This window comes from Ixodes scapularis, unplaced genomic scaffold, assembly GCF_016920785.2.
Source record: "Ixodes scapularis isolate PalLabHiFi unplaced genomic scaffold, ASM1692078v2 PGA_scaffold5__190_contigs__length_132052651, whole genome shotgun sequence".
In the NCBI taxonomy this organism is placed as follows: domain Eukaryota; kingdom Metazoa; phylum Arthropoda; class Arachnida; order Ixodida; family Ixodidae; genus Ixodes; species Ixodes scapularis.
Genome location: NW_024609880.1, coordinates 12,130,158 through 12,148,533, shown reverse-complemented (window position 1 = coordinate 12,148,533; position 18,376 = coordinate 12,130,158). Strand labels below are relative to the sequence as shown.

The 18,376-nt window shown below is 46.8% G+C and overlaps 1 protein-coding gene across 1 annotated transcript in view; it reads right to left on the bottom strand.

Moving 5' to 3' along the window:
• Positions 1 to 788: 788 nt before the first annotated feature.
• The window catches only part of LOC120843747 (thialysine N-epsilon-acetyltransferase), a 33,711-nt gene continuing 16,123 nt past the window's right edge, over positions 789 to 18,376 (bottom strand). Inside the window, exons 4-5 of the mRNA XM_040215198.2 lie at positions 4,157 to 4,314; positions 789 to 1,184 (exon numbers count right to left, since the gene is read on the bottom strand). Coding sequence (XP_040071132.1) covers positions 1,014 to 1,184; positions 4,157 to 4,314 — 329 coding nt within the window. The 3' untranslated portion in view covers positions 789 to 1,013. The remainder of the gene's footprint in view (positions 1,185 to 4,156; positions 4,315 to 18,376) is intronic.

The window sequence follows — 18,376 nt, the reverse complement described above, 5'->3', positions numbered from 1 at the left end:
TTAATTGTTCAGATTCATGTTTAGACAAGGGAACCACTGCAATGTCACTGTTGGATGTAGGCAATTCGACAATTTCCCTGCAAATGCTAACTTGGGGTACTCGCATCGATCGGAAGTGATTGAATGCCCACACGCCCGATAAAGAATGTACAAGGAAATATTTAGAGATATTTGCCTGCATCGCATTTTATATAAGTAGGGTTTTGCTTTTCCTTTTTAAATTTATTTGAAGTTGCTGTTAGGCTGAGTGTATTCGGGTGGCTCATGGGCTTTGATACATGAACGCATTATAAAAATTAAATGTTTAGAAAGAAACAGCTGGTGTCCTAATAACTTTTTACCTTTTAATTCGTCAATTCTATGGTCTTGGATATTCATATTTGGTTGTCCCGTCTCTTGTTTCTTCACAAATGAAATGGGAACGGACGTTTAAGCAGAAAATTTCTTAATATTATATATTGTAAGCACTATAATGGAAAGTGACAAGTCAATTCTGAAAGGCGGGGAGAGGAGGAGGGCCGAAGACATATCATTTGTTAAATTCTAGCTGAAGTACTCATTTTTAACCGCCAAGAACATTTCAACATGGAGCTTCTGAGAACAAAGCAAAAGGCAAACTTAACACGGATCTTCGTTCAGGTTAGAGGAGGACAACTTTTTTTTCCCTCATCACTCCGACAACAATTAAACTTAATATAGATTCAATATACGTCATAAGTATATGCTTTAATAAAACTAATGAACAGCAAAAAACCGAAGTTGAAATAGCTTTAGAGTTTTTTTTTTTTTTTATTCGGGAATTGCCCGAACCGATACATGACCAAAAGAGAAATCTAAATTATCTATGTTGTCTTTCTCCAATCTTCTGTCGAGAATAAACAGCGTCTGTGCTCTTCCACGCGCCCTTGTTTTTTTGCGTCTTTTGTAACATGTACTACTGGATCCCACAATACATACTAAAACTACAAACATCACACTTCCATTGCGTTATAAATATCCTGCCAGACACGCTTCTATTGTTGTTGCTCCAGCTTCCTCATGTAGTCCCGGTTGAGCTGGTAGAAGCTCCAGCCTTCGACCTCATTCAGGTCGCTGGCCTGATGCTTCTGAAGCAGCCTGATGAGACCCTTGTTCCTCGCCCTGGGACAGCAGTCGATCCGCTGACATCCCACGGCGCGGCACATCTGCGAAACGGATGCACGTGATCATATCGTCTGCTCAACCGAGTCAAGGTGGACCATCATACCTCACTAGATTTGCTAGAATGGTCTTTGTTTCAAGATATTAGGCAGATATTAGCAGCATCTGACTAGGTTGTGAGAACGTACGTTAAGTTACTACCGCTAGTTACATAGACGTCGCTGTGAAGCGTGGAAACAATGCACACGAGACCTACGCAACACGTATACTGCGGCAACTCGCGGTCTTCAGTCCTCGTACCGTAGTCAAGAGCAACTGCATAAATTGGTCTTGAGTCTTGACTCGCGGTCATGTCTTGAACTCCTCATGGCGATGTCAAATACTACGACGTGTAGATCCAGGTCACTCTTGGGTACCAACGCCGCACTTTAAGATCTCTGCTTTGGTTGGATTGAACGGGTCGGTGAACTTAGGACCTCCTAGACACGCTGTATGGTGCCCGTAACAAGCTCCAACATTCGGAACAGCACAGCATTCAGAAGCGAATTTCAATATTACGCGCTCGAAATCACGCAAGTATGATAAAAAAAAAAACAAAAAAAAAAAAAAAACGCAACATTGAGAAACCGGAAATACATATATCGCCCGAAAGCTGCCATCTCGTCTCTTTTTACTTAGCTTAAAAACGTATGTATAATAAATATGTGCAAATTTAAAACAACCGTATCGTTTTCGTTTTTTTTTGTTAACAGCTTTATATTTGATGAACAATTTTTGCCAGTTTTGAAGCGAGCAATTTATGAAGAAACTATCGTTGTCGGTGTAATGAAAATACTTGTCGTGACAAAAACGTCGCACCTGACTTTTGTGAGCTAAATGTACTGCCTACTTTTCCTGTGAATTTGTTGCCATGTCGAAGCTACTTAGTACATATGGTCATTGCATATTTAGTGGTTCTCTCTCGAATTGTCTCTTATAATCACGACGATGAATTTATGCTAAGCTATCACCGGAGTCAAAGTGCCAAGTACGATCTGACATGGTGCCCTGGACCCAGTTAATACCGGAATAAATATGGCTAGTCGACCCTAGAATACAATTTGTGCACAAAAAAAAAGGCATATGAAAAAAAATATCATCTTCTGTTTAAATCTTATATTTGTTTACGCCCAATTGCGAACCCTTATTTGGCCTGACAATTTTAATCCTAGTTTTGATCGGCCATTTTTTTACAATCCTGCTCTGAAGGAATATGCTTTTAGCAGATTGTCACGCTGCAGCGTCCCCAAGTTCTCACAACTGAATCGTGTTTGAAACACTTTACGAAACCTTTAAAGCACGCGGAGACGCGCTACAGCAAATTGTGTCTAGATTTGATTGCCAAGTTTGGCGTCAGGACCTCGGCGGTTTCATCTGAAAGTTTTAATAACTGTAAGTGAACCTCGACGCGAGCTTTTAGGAATATTAGAAAAATAACTATTAATGCGTGTGACACTAATGCAAGCATGGACTAGCGCTATGGTGTTTATCTGGCATGTTTTGTCATTCACTCAGGGAAGTTGCAACATACTAAAAAGAAAGCAACGTAATGTTTTAGATACCTCTAAACCTGTCTTGTAGAATAATGTAGCTATTGATATCACGTAGAAAACAATAATCTGCAGGAAAAAGACATATTTTACACACAAGTTTTGGGCCGCTATCACATTCACTTTTTTTTTAGTACAGGAAGAAACACGCCTACAGCTTACTTAGTTCTTCAAACAAACAGAGGAGCTGTACTCATAATTTTTATCGTTTGTGTTGTGACGAACTTAACCTGACACTCTAGAACTGTCATATATAAAGCAATTGCACATCTTATAAGCATGTCATTGCTGAATTGGTTTTTGGCATTTAGTCTGTCCTTTTATATGTTTCCTAAAACACTAACTAATCTATATAAATTATTTCTGCTATCATTCTAATTTTGTGATATAGTGAAAGCTGCAGATTTCTTCCCACTTGCTTTAACGAAATCGAATACCACAGCAGTAGAATGTTTGGTGTGGCCAGAAGATCTTTCCTTATACTGTGTTTTTGTGTCTCTTTTATGTAGTGCGTTTAATGCCATGCTAAATGGTGCACATGAATGACTTTTAAATAACTAAAAGTTACGGGAACTGAAAGGCCTGCTTCATCTGAAACGGTGTTCCACATATCGATACATAGATCACTTTTCCTATAACCACCTTCTTAAGGTGTGTGGAACAGCTTTCTAGATGTCAGTATGAGTAGGGCTGTTTTTTTCTACCACCCTCCCAATTGATCTGAAACAAAACTCTGAACAAACTAAGATGTTTATGCAACACGGTTCCTCTTGAATAAGTGGAACTTTTTTGCAAAAACGTGCGGGTCATGATTGGAGCCTAATCGGAGCGAGGTTAAGAGTGTAGTGCACTATAATATAATGCCGGAATGCAAGATGTCAACAAACGTCACGCGTCAGCATGACCCTTCCCAATGGCTCTGAAAAGAAACCATGTCAGAGCGCTCGGCGACCGGGCTGGTAAATTAGTTTATGAACGACTGCTCCGAATCGGTCGTTTTTTCGGCGACGACATTTGGTTGAGGATCAAAAAGTTTTCGCACGACTGATGGTAGCCGGAAGTGTGAACTTCGCTATTGATCGTAGCAGGATGAGTCCGCTTTCGTTCTCCGTTCTTGCGTGGCGTTTAGAAGACGACTTTGTTTTTTTGCGAGACTTTGTGGAGACAAACAGAGCACTTGCAGCAAGCATTTGTCTTCTATCATATTACAAATTCATGCAGAGTTGATATTGACTGTACCATTTGCATCAGACTGTAGGTCGCACCATTTAGCTTAGAAACTTTAAATTTTGGTATACATTACGTCTCTCGTTAAATCATCCATCCCATCAATTTTTTTGTATCATCACGGTTTTTTAGACCTGCTACACGACAGAAATGCGAACTTAAGAATATCTAACACCTAACAGTGTTGGGATATATCCTACCTGAATAACGCTTCTGAGCAGTGCCGTGCCGACACCCTGTCTCCTGAAGTCGGGTACCACGAAGATGGTGTCCAGTCGGAGGCTTCTTCCCTCCCACGTCGAGTAGATCCGGGAGAAGAGGACCCAGCCGACGATGGAGGCGCTCCCTGACGACACCACTGGGAGTTTACCAAACACTCGGTTCCAAGCCCACATCTTACAGTCAGTCGCGTGCAAAAGCCTTCACTCATGATACCTTCTCAAGAGGAAGGCCTTAAGGTCACGGATTTTCGGCCGAAGTTTCGGGCGCTTGTGCGTTATGATGTTTTTCTTTGGGTTTGCCTTCAATTAATAATTTAATTACGTTTTTTTATTTTTTTATTTATGCTTTAGACTTAAGCTGTGGCGTTCATAACGCAATTTACGGGGTATAGCTCCGAGCTTGGTTAAGCTCCCATAGAATAATCAAAGCCTGCGCCCTACAAATGCGTCAGCGTGACTGGTCCGTACCAACCCGTTGAGGACGCTCGGCTCGGACTTGGCATCAATTATTTCATTTGCACCATCCGACAGGAATCACGTTTCCTGGAGGAAGATAAGGATGTCCGAAGGGCCTTAAATGTTCTAGATGGTTTTGGCTTCGTGACCAAACTCTTATGGACGATAATAGAGAAAATAAACGACTGTTGACTTCTCCCAACGGCGTCCGGATCAGGCTGTCGGCTACCCCTTTGGCGGCTTGCGCCGTTAATGATCATTACAGCCACGTGTCTGCATTGGCAATGCTCAAAGCACGTGCTGTGCTCCGGAAGCTGTTGGAGCTCAGTGATTTCTGTAACCGCACTAATAGGCAACGAGCTTGAAGTTGCCGACGGATTGATTATTATCCAGTGTAATGGAAGCGATAAAACAGTACTCGCATCATGCTCACTGATTTAGTGGAGCACTGGAAGTTCAGTTCTGTAAAACAACAGAAAACGGTCAAGAGACAGAAAACGGTCAAACGGTCAAAGACAACAATGCTTTCTGATTTTAATATTTTGCAACGACAACTGTACTTTGGACCATTATTTTATTGCATCTTCCTGTTTGTGTTGCGAATCATCTTATATGGTTCCCACAACAATACCCCTGAAAATACTTGATGGGCAACTCTGGTCGAAAACGAAACCAGAATAAATGACTGGAATCGCTGTAGTGGCACGAAATATAATCACAGCCGGAAAGATACGTCAAAGTGAAGCCGCCTGGTCCACTGAAATGGATTTTAAAGACGCGACCAGCTGCCCTTTAGCGGGTGGCAAGTGGGTTAGGTTTTAGTCAATAAACACTGGCGCAGCACCCTTGTGACGTAACGTCGCGGCGAAGCAGCGATTGATTGGCTGCACCGCGTACCCCGGCTGCCTTGCAAGGTCACGTCGCGGCCGTACGGCTGATGATCAGCTGTGCCATCCCTCTAGCAGATAGTTTCGGCTTTGCCGTAGACACCCGAAAGCAAACTTTGAACCTTGATATCTAGAAACCTACAGACAATATCGAACAAAAAATGTAAACCCTGTAGTTCAGAGACACTGCTTTAGTTAAAACAGTCGTAGTACCAAATTCAATATATATATATATATATATATATATATATATATATATATATATATATATAATATTGACCGGAGTTGCTTTTGAAGGCCGGCTTACTTATACCTTAATTAGAATGTTACTCTTAACTGTGATTAATCTAAGGACCGCGGACCGCTTGCATCCCCCAACTGTCATAGAGCTCAACTAAGTCGTCGGTGTTACATGGTACATAGGCCTAACAACGCCAGTTGAGATGCTCGTCAAGGGACACAGTTAGAACCGGAACCAACCAAAGCTGATGTCACATTACCTAATTTAAGAAGTGATGCAAATGAATTATTTGCACACTTTCCATTCATTATAAACATTTAAAGCAAAACGATAATCAGAACGTTTCACACGAATTATAGCAAAAGAGGCATGAACAAAGTCTTATCGGCACCGAGATCCTCATGGCCATCCTCGCAGAGCTTTGACTTCTGCGATTTGCCATGATCTTTCTAGAGAAAGCTCTGGCCTCGAATCATACCTCTTTTGCACTGATTTCTGCCACGATACTACTGAAACACTACCCTCCTCCATTTAACAATTTTCTCTTCTATCAGCTGGTATCCCCTCCCCTAACTAACAATGACCGTTGGGCCTCTGGCTGAAACCCCCAAGTTAGTATTTCCTCTTTTGCAAGTCTTCTCTCTCTCTCTCTCTCTGTAATAGTAAGTGCTTCACTGGCGCTGGCCATAGGCGGCGATGCGGCGGACGCCGCCATCTTTAGCTCTATTGGGGCCAACCCCCCTCGGTTAACTGAGGTAGGCCAGCTCAGTTGAGCTAAATGATCGTTAGCGGCTAATGACAGTTAGCGTCTTTGGGTAACTCCGGCCGATCGCGATTAAGTCAACTGTTGTTGGCTTAATGATAGTTAAGAGTGCTAGTGTAACTAGGGTATTATATTATTTAAAATGTAAATTGTCGCAGAAAATATTATGATAGATATTTGCATGGTAAGGACGATTCTAAAACGTTAGTGGTATTGGCTGTTGTTCATTAGTTTCATAGGCTTGTGTCCCCTGAACAAAACTTTGTAAACGAATTTTCCTTCACTCTTTCGTTTACTTGCACGTTTATTTATCTCTGTTTATTGATTAGATCACAAAACATTAGTAGCATCAAAACTGTCGTATGGCCTTTTGATGCTACATATGGTACAGCCAAAATGTAAATAAAAATAATTTGCCCTTTAATATACATTTACTATAATACAGTTGATGCTGCTTTGAACCATACAAAACTAGATTGTAAAAACACAGAGCAAATTAAGATTAAGGATTACATTAACAAAAAATGACTACACGCCATTAAGTATAAAATAAGACTCACCTTGTTGCAACCAGAGTATTTTGCTTAGACTGCTGAATTTAACCATTTTTATATATTAGCCAGACTGAACATTTTAGAATCATTATACGTTAACGGAAAGAACCCCGGATGTGTATTCGTTAAAGCAAGGAATAATGTTCAACAGAACAACCTAATCCCGAGTATTTGTCTGTCAGTCTTGCATGTCCCCGCAAAATTTAGAGTGGACATTTACGTCATATGCTGGCAACCGGACTTGAGAATGGGGCGTTGAGTTTCTCGCTAAACGTAGACGGGTAGTTGATGTTAGGTCACATGACCACGACATGTCACCTCAGTTAACGTGCCATAAATGTTCCCTTGAAGTTCAGTTGAGATATTGACGGCAGATGACGTGATCATGTCACTTGACCCCACGACTTGACAACGTGTCTTCAAATTAGTCGCTACATTTAGCGAAAAAAAATTGACGTCAAGTACCCTGGCGTCATGTGACATTAGGCCCCGTGAGACCGTGACGTCAAGTCATAGGAGCACCTCACGTGACCACAGGTAACGTGAAGTCCATTTTCGCACTATATCTAGAGTAAAAAAAAATGACGTCTCTTAAAGTCATGTAAAAACATACCTTGACTGACGTCAATATCCTCCCCTTTAACTTTAGCGGGGAAATTCATGCTACGTGACCTGACGACATGCGAGGTACGATCAAGCGAAACCATGACGTCACGCCACGTCGCCTCAAGTCACATCACGCCTTAGTATCACTGGTTATCGCGATTTCTCAACCTCAAGTCATTTCACATTAGGTCACGTGGTACAGTGACTTCACGGTGCCGAGTCGTTGTGTCGCCTTATACCACGACGTGACATGATGCCAGGCCGCTCGACGTCTATTCCGTTAAAAACTTTAGCGGCGACATTAAAAAAATAAATATGTCCCCCCCCCTCCCCCGTCCCCCCAAATTCAGAACAAATTTACGATGATTGCTTTCCTGTCTCCCGACAACTTAGTTTTCTGGACACCTAAATAAATAGGCTGCACATGACCGAATATGTACGAAATGCCTCCCTACCCCTGCTACGAAAACGAAAATATTGAGGGTTGTTGTTAACGCAAAAACATACTATATTAATATTTGGCGGTAAGCTTCCATCTCGGAATACTCATTCTCCACCCAAATGTAGCATTAGCGGTTTGAATGAGATGCCAAGGTTTAAGAACTAATGGTAATCGTATTAAAGAATCATGGGCGAGTTTCTTAAGCTTGAGAATGGCAGTATATGGCGTTCTCCAATTAATAGAAATGAATGGTGCCACTTGCCAAGTACAAACACCAATTTCCGATTAGAATTTGAAAAAAATCGATACACTTTTGATTAAGATAACGGTTAGTTCTTAAACATTGGTGTCTGGTTTGGACAGCTAGCGGTATATTGGGGCGGAGTTTATTTTAGGGCGATAGCTTTATAGGCGACACATTGCAGAGATTTTGTCGTCGTCCCTTGTCGTTACGGCATGCGAGCAAAAAAAAAATCCGATCTTTTTTTTTTTTTTTTGCTTTGAAGAAAGTGAAGTCTGCACTTCCCGTACGCTGTGCCGCGTGAAGAGAGCGAAGAGGGCAACACTGGCGTCCAGCCAAGAATTGCGCAACGACGGAAGGTTCATCGTCTCGTCTGTTTGAAAGACTTGTTTTCCAATATTACTGGTGTTATGCGAGATCCCACTTTGGCAATATCCAGTTTCTACGCGTAATGGTGTATGTTTTTAGAAACGTTCACCGCCCTTACCCACTTCACGGATCACTGGTGGCAGTCGACAGTGGCATCCAAGGCGCCAAACATGACTGCTATGAGAAATTATTACGTCGCAACTCCTTTTCATGTACATGAAGGCACCATTCCACCCGCATTGTGCAACCGTGCCACAGCTACCGCTTTCGTTTCTTCGTATATTATAGGATAGAAATAGGCCTTTTCAAATTAAAGACCGCTAAATCTTTTTTTTCACACATGACATTACACATGGATGACTGAAATGAACCCTTTTGTGGATTCTCAGTTGGACAGGTTTTCGGTGTAATGGCAGCGTGGCACAAGCGGACGCGAACATTTCTTCAAGCGACGACGTTGGATCATGTTGGCTCCGTTCAGCCGCGGTGGCCTAGATTCAGCTTCGAAGATATCGGATTTGTGCCCACCACAGTTTATCTTTCGCCACTAAGTTAGTACAAACAAGCTTTTCTACTGCCGTTCATACAGTCGCATTTTATGTTTACACTTATAACTTGTTTAATGCTCCTAAAATAACGAAGTGGTTCCGAATGATATCGGGCAGCGGAATATCCACACCAGCTCTCGCCAGTCTCGTGCTCTGGTACTCTTTCTGGTTTCGTCGTCGTCTCCTACTATTGTCCACTACAAATGCCCCTCTCCTAGGAAAGCAGGCTGCAGAGAGGCGTAGCCCACGTGACGTGACGACGTAGGAGCTTGTGTTTAATGGTGTAAAAAGGAAATGGAGACGGTTGGCTAGCTGAAATATGACGAGATGGGCGAGTCTTCGAGGCCGTTTCTAAATGGGCCTGTTTAAGTCGTTCAACAGATATGGTGTCTGTTCGACAACCTTAATCCAGAAGAAAATGCTTGTCTAGTCGTTTCATGACTTGAAAGAATCCGTCATATGGCTTCTGTAAGGGCAATAGAACCGGATCTCGTCGGACGAAAAGATGCGTGGATGTTTGAAAATATTGTGACACATATATTGACGGCTTTTGTTGGTACCTTGGTTGCACTGCCCGAACTTGTCTTCTGAGAGCTTTTAGTTCGCTCGTGGAGGTTCCGGGATCAAGCTCGACTTTATGATAGGGGTCGGGTAAAAAATGTCCGGGAAAGCGTAGAGGAGTGCCATGGACGAGTTCTGATGGTCTGCAGTTGAGATCATCTTTGACTGGCGATCGAAGTCCAAGGACAACTAGAGGCAGTTCTCTGGCCCAATGTGTTAAATCCCCTCGTGCTTTGAGTGATGACTTGAGTGGTCGATGAAAACATTGAACCATGCCAATTGGCGATGGATTGATTTGAGGTTGTGTGTAGCTGTTGTGCACCGAGAAGTTGTGCCAGTGAAAGAAATGAAAATGATTCAAACTGTCGTCCCGGTCTTTTTTTATGCTAAATGGTACACCAAACTTTGTCACCCATCCGCTCACGACTACATGTGCGATGGTAGCAGCTGTACTTTTGGGAATCGCGAAGGCCTCTGGCTACGAGAAAATTTGTCAATACAGGTAATTATGCAGGTGTTGCCCTCTGACGGAAGTAATGGACCCACGATGTCAAGATGAGCGTGATCGAAGCGGTTGGTCGGTACTGGGAAGGATTGAAAAGGTGCTGAGGTATGGCGATGAATCTTTGACTTTTGACCGCCTATACAAGTTCGTGCCCATTCCCTGGCGTCCTTATTTATGCCATGCGAAAGGAAACGTTCAGTGACCAAGCGTTGTATCGCGCGTATGCCGGGGTGTGACAATCCATGAAGTGCATCAAAGACCTGGTGGCGGAAGGCCACAGGGGCAACTGGACGAGGCATTCCAGTTGATATATCACAAAGAAGCGGATAATCGCCAAGCGGGGTTGCGATATTCTCAAGCTTCAACTTGTTAGAAAACTGACTAAGCAAAGGATTGGTCTTGCAATTGAAAGTATCTGAAATGCGCGAGAGAGCGTCTGCTGCTAGATTGTGAGGTCCCTCGACGTGTCAAATGACCGTTGTGAATTCAGCGATGTATGTGAGGTAACGTATTTCTCGTGCAGAAAACTATCGGTGTCCGATCTTAACGCAAAGGTCAATGGTTTGTGATCCGTAAGTATACCGAAATCTCGTCCTTCAAATTTTTGTTGAAGTGCTTGATGGCGAGGTAGATAGTGAGGGGCTGACTGCCGAAGATGCTGTAGCGGCACTTTGCAGTTTCCAGCTTATTTGAGAGGAATGAAATTCGGTGCCAATCCGTTCCGACATACTGCTGCAAGATGGCCCCAAGAGGAGTATTAGAAGCGTCAACCATAAGATTGAGTGCAGCATTCGGCCTCGGATGGAATAGGAGAGTGGCCTTGACTAGCGTTTGTCTAGCTTGGTCAAAAGCTTGCGCCGTTTCGGCAGACCACTGAAGCAATGCCGAAGGTGTGCGGGTGCCTTTGAGGGGGTCATTTAATGTTTTGAGTGTCTCAGCGCAGTTAGGAATGAGACGTCGGTAAAAATGATTCAAACCCAGGAATTCCCGATGTTTCCGGATGCAGGTAGTACGAGGTAAGTCTTGAACAGCTTTGACTTTCTCGTCGAGATATCGAAGTCCATGCTGGTCGAGGTGGTGGCCGAGAAACTTGATTTTGGTGACACCGAATTCACTTGGGCTTGTTCATTATGAGGCCATATTTATCAAGCCTATAGAAAAGAATTTCGAGATGTTCCAAGTGTTCTTTGGGGTCAAGGTTGTAGATGAGGACGTCATCACGATATGCGTAACAAAAGGGAAAGTCTCAAGTTATATGGTCGAGAAAACGCTGAAACGTCTGAGCAGAATTTCTTAGGCCAAATGGAATTCTGGCGTATTCAAAAAGACCAAATTGGGCTGTGATGGATGTCTTGGCGACATCAGCAGGGTGTACAAGTACCTGATGGTACGCTTTGACGAGGTCTCTTTTGAAAACGATTTTAGCGCCATGAAGGTATGCCGTGATTTTTTTATATCTTGGAGAGGATAGTGATCCGGAACTGTTGAGTTCTTCAGGCCCCGGTAATCACCACAAGGTCACCAATCCCCAGGTGTCTTTTCCGCACCATCTGTAGAGGCGATGCCCATGTACTTGATCAAGGGACGTATGAGCCCCAATTCAAGCATGTGGATGAATTCTTGTTGTGCCACCTTTAAGCGATTCGGGTGTAGCCTACGTGGTCGAGCATAAACAGGTTGGCACATTGTAACACTGTGCTGGGTCACGTCATGTTTGATTGGATGTTGAAAGCTATAAGGGCGAGTTAACGATGAAAATGCTGAAGTAGCGTTTCGTACCTCGACTCTGCCCCTTGGTGCTCTCTAGGACGTGAATCAGAGGTAGTGATTGCTACTCCCTGAACCTTGAAATCAGTGCCTCGGTCTGCTAGACGCTTGTTCAACATATGAAAGCAATGATGTGGAAATGCGTGAGAAATTCAGGACCCAAAATTGGGTAGCAACGTCTGCGATTAAAATTACTTATCGGAAAACTCTTCGTAGTCCGCTGATGCCTGTCAAAACTCGCTCACCGTAGGTTGCAATGGTTGTTTTATTGGCAGCCTGAAGGGAGGCGTGCGGTTGCTGAGGCTGACAAGGAAGTGCAGATGAAAGCAGTACGCTTACTTCAGCGTCATTGTCGATAAGGAAACGCTGGCCGGTGTCGCGATCGGTGACGAAGAATAAGCGGCCATCATCCGTCCCTGCTCCACTCGCCGCTTCTAGTGGTGGGAGTTTTCATTTTCCGTCGCTGCGCACGCTGGTGTGCAGTTTCTGGCCCTGTCTCCGAAATTCTGGCTGCACCAGCAGAATCTGGATTGCGGTGAAATTGAGCGGTTCCTAGGATAGCGTTTATTCTTGCGTTGCCGCGCTGTCGATCGAGAGCGCAACAAAACTGCAGCTATTTCGTATCGGAGTTCATTCACCTCTCGTTGGAAAATATACCGTAGCTAGTGCAGCTGTGTAGAGAAATTGGTAGATGGTGAATCAACAGATGCTCTTGTCGATATTGCAGCGCGCACGGCCGAGAAAGCAACGCTCGGTCACAGACTTCTAGAAGGTTCACGTTTATTTTTGCTCCGGACATAACTTCTCTCATTTATTATTGCTTTTGTTCTAGAAAGTGCCTGTTCATTCTCACCCCGAGCGCGCGATGCTCGAGCCTTCTTCGCCGAATCTTCGAGACAGTGACTCACTCTAGATAAGAGGCCGCCCGCGACCTTGTCGAGTCAGTCTCGCCCCAGCGCTCGATTCTGCGGTTTCGCCGACATCGACGCCCACGACGCTCTGCTGTTTTCTTCTCTTCCCTTTTTATTTTGGGCACAAGTTTGCCCCATTAAACACTCAATTTCTTCAGTTATCATCGCCTCATCAATTGTCATTTGTGACATTTTCGTGGACGCGTGGGGTAACGCTTTCTATGCCCGCGAAGCGTACACCTACAAAGACATCCCGGTCAACTGAAGTGCTCAGCCCCGGAAGGCTGCCCTTCGTAGAAGACACCGACGCCCGATCAGGTCGCCGTAACCATGGAATACCTCGGGAACTCGGTCCCCTGCCGAAGAAACAAAAGAAGATGATCGCAACAATGACCGCTCCACCCGTAGTTGTCCTACCCGTCGCCGCCCGTACGCCCGCGTCCTTCCATGGTGAGCCTTATGAAGACACCGAGGACTGGCTACAACAATACGAGCGAGTGGCCCAGCACAACCGATGGACGGACGAACAGTGCCTACAGAATCTTCACTTCGCGCTCAAAGGAGCGGCCAGGCACTGGTTCGAGAATCGCGAGACTTCGTTAATCTCATGGACCGCCTGCAAGCATGCGCTGACACGGATGTTTACCAACCTATATCGACAGGAAAGGGCATTAGACCTTCTTCGAACGAGGACCCGCGGTGCAAACGAGACTATCGCCAGTTTCGTCTAAGATGATCTGCGGCTGCTCGCTCACGCCGACCCTCAAGCCACCGACGAAAAGAAGTTGCGGATCCTGATGTAAGGTGTTGAGGATAACATTTTCGGATGCCTCGTTCGCAACCCGCCGATTACCTTCGAAGCCTTCGTCACGGAGGCAACCAACATTGAGCGCGCCCTCCATGCGCGCGCCTCCCACTTCCAGCGACATCCAGGCGTCGCTGCACCCACGCTGCTTAACGTCGAAAACACTATGGGTACGCGGGACATCCGGGAATTTATACGGGAGGTCGTCCGGGAGGAACTGCGAAGGTTGCTGCCAACCGCCAGTCGTCCGCTAACCCTTTCTCTATCCGAGGCTGTCCGAGGAGAAGTGCATCGGGCGCTCCAACCAGAGGTTCCCGTCACCACGGTGGCACCGGAGGAACCAACGTTGAGCTACGCCGCGATGGCCCGACGACCGCCGCAAGCTCCCTGCGAAGCCTCGGCTCCACCTCGAAGAGACGCCCCAACGCCGCAGTACCTCCGACGCCAGGAAGATCAGGCCTGCGTTCACCCAGAGCAACCTGCGCCGAGGAAGACCGACGTCTAGAGCACGGCCGACCGACGCCCGCTGTGCTACCACTGCGTTGAAGCGGACCGCATCTACCGACGATGCCCTTACCGCCAGCTGGGCGTACGAGCGTTTGCGCCCACGACCCTCGACCACGTCTCGGAGAGCGACCTCGGGACATCGAGGACTACCTCCGCCGCTCTTCATCCCCTGACTCGTCTCCCCACCGAGGATTCCGTTCACCGTCTCCCCGACGCTCGCCATCGCCCTTCCGCCGGTCTCACCGAGACAGCCTGTCACTTATCGCATCCAGTCAGGGAAATCAGGCGCGGCAATGCCGGGAGGTGGTGTTGCAGAAGACAAACGATGCCAAGATCCTCCAAGATCGTCGGAGCCCTCCCACTCTAACGCCGCAACGCCCCAAAACGACGTTTCTGCAGCAGTGCCGAATAACCTCAACGTTATCATCGACGGCCACAACGCGACGGCGCTCGTCGAAACCAGAGCAGACTACTTGGCTTTTAGTGGGAGACTCTCTCGCCGCCTTCGGAAAGTTACGACGTCGTGGGAAGACCCCAGATACGAACGGCCGGCGGGCATCTCATCACACCTGTCGGCAGGTGCACTGCTCGCGTTGAGATCCACGGTGAAACCTGCCCTGTGAAGTTCGTCATTCTGCAAGACTGTACGGGGGACGTCATTCTCGGAATTGACTTCTTGTGTGAATATGGCGCCATCATCGGACTTTGCGGAGAACAACCTAACGCTTCGGAAATCTGTGCCATCGGCGGAAAAACCGAAAGCGACGTGAGCTGCAGTGCGAGTCCTTACCAGCCACGTAAACCTGCGCCGCTGTCGAGCGTCTTTGTGCCCGTCGGGACCGAAGAATGCATGCCACCTGCGGTGTAGCACTGTTGGAAGGTAGCGTCCAACTTCTCCTTGGACGAGGGATTGGCATTCCAAGAGGCGTAACTGAGCTCAAGGACGGTTGTACCGTAGCCCTTGTCAAAAACTTCTGGCAAGTGTCCCAGCACCTTACAAAGGATACAGCTGTGGACTACGTCGAGAAAATTCAGGACCCAACCGCGATCGTCGTCATCTCAGAAGACGCCTCTCCGACACAGCACAGGAGAACCACGCCGTCAGACCCCGGCATCGACCCGTGCCCTCCAGCCCCATAACGACAGCTGACTGACGTTCTCGCTGAGTTCAGTGACTGCTTCGCCATATCGTCAAGGCTACGGCAAACAGCGGTTGCGAAGCATCGAATCGTTACTGACGAACGAGTGCCCCCTATTCATCAGTCGTCGTACCGAGTTTCGGTTAATGAGAAGGAAACCATCCAGAAGCAAGCCAGAGAAACGCTTGAAGACGATATTATCCAGCCTTCAAACAGTCCGTGGGCCTCTCCAGTCGTGCTGGTGAAGAAGAAGGACGATACTTTTAGGTTCTGCGTGGATTATAGGCGGCTGAATGCTGTTACAAAGAAAAATGTCTATCCGCTTCCCCGTATAGACACCCTTGCCCGATTACGCCACACCCGATACTTTTCGTCGATGAACTTGAAGAGTGGCTACCGTCAGATTGAGGTCGATGAACAGGGCCGCGTCGTGCCCGATGGACTCTACGAGTCAAAGGTGATGCCCTTCAGACTCTGTACGGTGCCGGCGACTTTCCAGCGGGTCATGGATGCCGTGCTAACGGGACTGAAGTGACAGAGCTGTCTGGTTTACCTGGACGACGTCGTGGTATTTTCGCACGACTTCAATGAGCACTTGAGACGGCTTAGGGCGGTGCTGCAAGCCATCAAGACCGCAGGGCTCACATTCAAGCCAACGAAGTGCCGCTTCGCCTACGGCGAACTCAAGTTCTTTGGCCATGTCGTCAGTAGCGAAGGAGTACGCCCTGAACCTGCGAAGACTTCCGCCGTAGCCGAATTTCCTCGACCGTTGAGCAAAAAGGCCGTCCGCAGATTCCCGAGGCTGTGCGCGTACTACAGGCGCTTCGTTCAAGATTTCGCAAACATTTCGGCGGCCGTCACATATCTTACGAAAGACGCCGTGAAGTTTCAATGGACAGAACAAAAGCGGGCGTTCGATGAACTGAAACTACGACTTCAGACACCTCCAATCCTTGGACATTTCGACCAGCACGCAGAAACCGAAATTCACACGGATGCCAGTAACTCCGGACTTCGCGTGGTATTGGTACAGCTACAAGAAGGCACGGAGCGAGTCACTGCCTACGCAGGTTGGACGCTGTCGAAGACGGAGAAAAATTAGTCCACGACGGAAAATGAATATCTCACGGTCGTACGGGCGATCACAAAGTTTCGTCGATATATATACGGGAACCTGTTCTGCGTGGTCAGGGACCACCACTCGCTCTGTTGGCTTGCAAATCTCAGAGACCCTTCAGGACGCCTTGCTTGATGGAGTCTTGGACTGCAAGAATTTGACATGACCGTGGTCTAGAAGTCAGGACGGAAACATAGTGACGCCGACTGCCTGTCCAGAGCCTCCGTCGAGACTTCTAGTGGTACCGACGACGGTGACGACGAAAGTTTCCTAGGTGCCATGGACACCGACGACACGGCAGGCCTTCAACAAGACGATCCGGAGCTCTGCGCCCTGATTTAGCATCTACAAGGACGAGGAAGTACCGTTCCTCGTGTCTTTTCACGAGCCCTGCCGACCTTCGCTATTCGACGAGGTGTGTTTTATAAGAATAATTTCGGAACCAGTAATTTGCCGTAGCTTCTGGTAGTCCCTACCAGCCTTCGAGAAGAGATTTTTGAAGCCTGCCACGACGACCCGACTTCAGGACACCTGGGTTACAGCCGGACACTAGCCCGAATACGTGAAAAATACTACTGGTCCAAGCTTCCAAAAACCGTTCATCTCTACACACGATCATTCCATGACTGTCAGCGGCGCAAAAAACCGCCGTTAAAGCCAGCAGGTCTCCTTCAGCCGATTACCCCTCCAACCAAGCCGTTCCAGCAAATTGGAATGGATTTGCTGGGTCCTTTTCCACCGTCGACGATGGGAAACCGCTGGATAATCGTCGCCACAGATTATCTTACTCGTTAGGCCGAGACGAAAGCCCTTCCGTCGGGGACTGCTGTCGAAGTCGTCAAGTTCTTCATCGAGTCCATCGTCCTGCGGCATGGCGCCCCCGAAGTCCTGATCACAGATAGAGGCTCATCGTTCATGGCACAGTTGACCCAAGAGATCCTTCGTCTAAGCCACACAGACCACCGTAGAACAACTGCATACCATCCGCAGACCAAAGGGTCGACGGAGTGGATCAACAAAACAATCGCCGACATGGTCTCCATGTACGTCGACGTGGAGCACAAGACCTGGGACGAAGTGCTGCCCTACGTCACGTTTGAGTACAACACGGAAGTGCAAGAGACCACAGGAGTGACACCCTTCCAGCAAGTATATGGCCGGACGGTGACGACTATGCTAGACTCCATGTTGCCGCACGAGCCAGTCGACGACGACAGTCATGACGCCCAGGTGATTGGTGACTCGAGATTGGATTTTTGCCTCCACGTCTCTCGCATTGTTGGACAAAGACTTCGTCAACCGGGTGTAATTTCGCGGCTGACAAAACAATTTCGTCGCTCTGAGTGTCTTTTATGCCTGTATTGTGCATTGGTTAGATCACGCCTCGAGTTTGCGTTTGTGGTTTGGAACTCTGTATCGATGTTACATAGTAATCTTATTGAAAACGTTCAGCGTAAGTTTATAAGAATCTTAAATGACCAATATATCGGCCGCCGCCGTTTCTGCAATTACCATTCCCTGCTCACAGACCTCGGTCTAGTGCCTCTGGGCGATAGACGAATTGCAAGAGACATACATTTCCTGCGTCAAATTGCGCATGGTACTCTTGATTATGCCCAGCTGCTGATGTCGCTGAGGTTCCGGGTACCGTCAGGGAGGACATCGAAATGCAGAGACACGTTTTATCCTGATGTGCGGGCCACTTGCCCAATGACGCGTCTGCAACAGACTAACGATGCCTTTTTTGGTGAAACAGACATTTTCGCCGGATTGTGTTTTT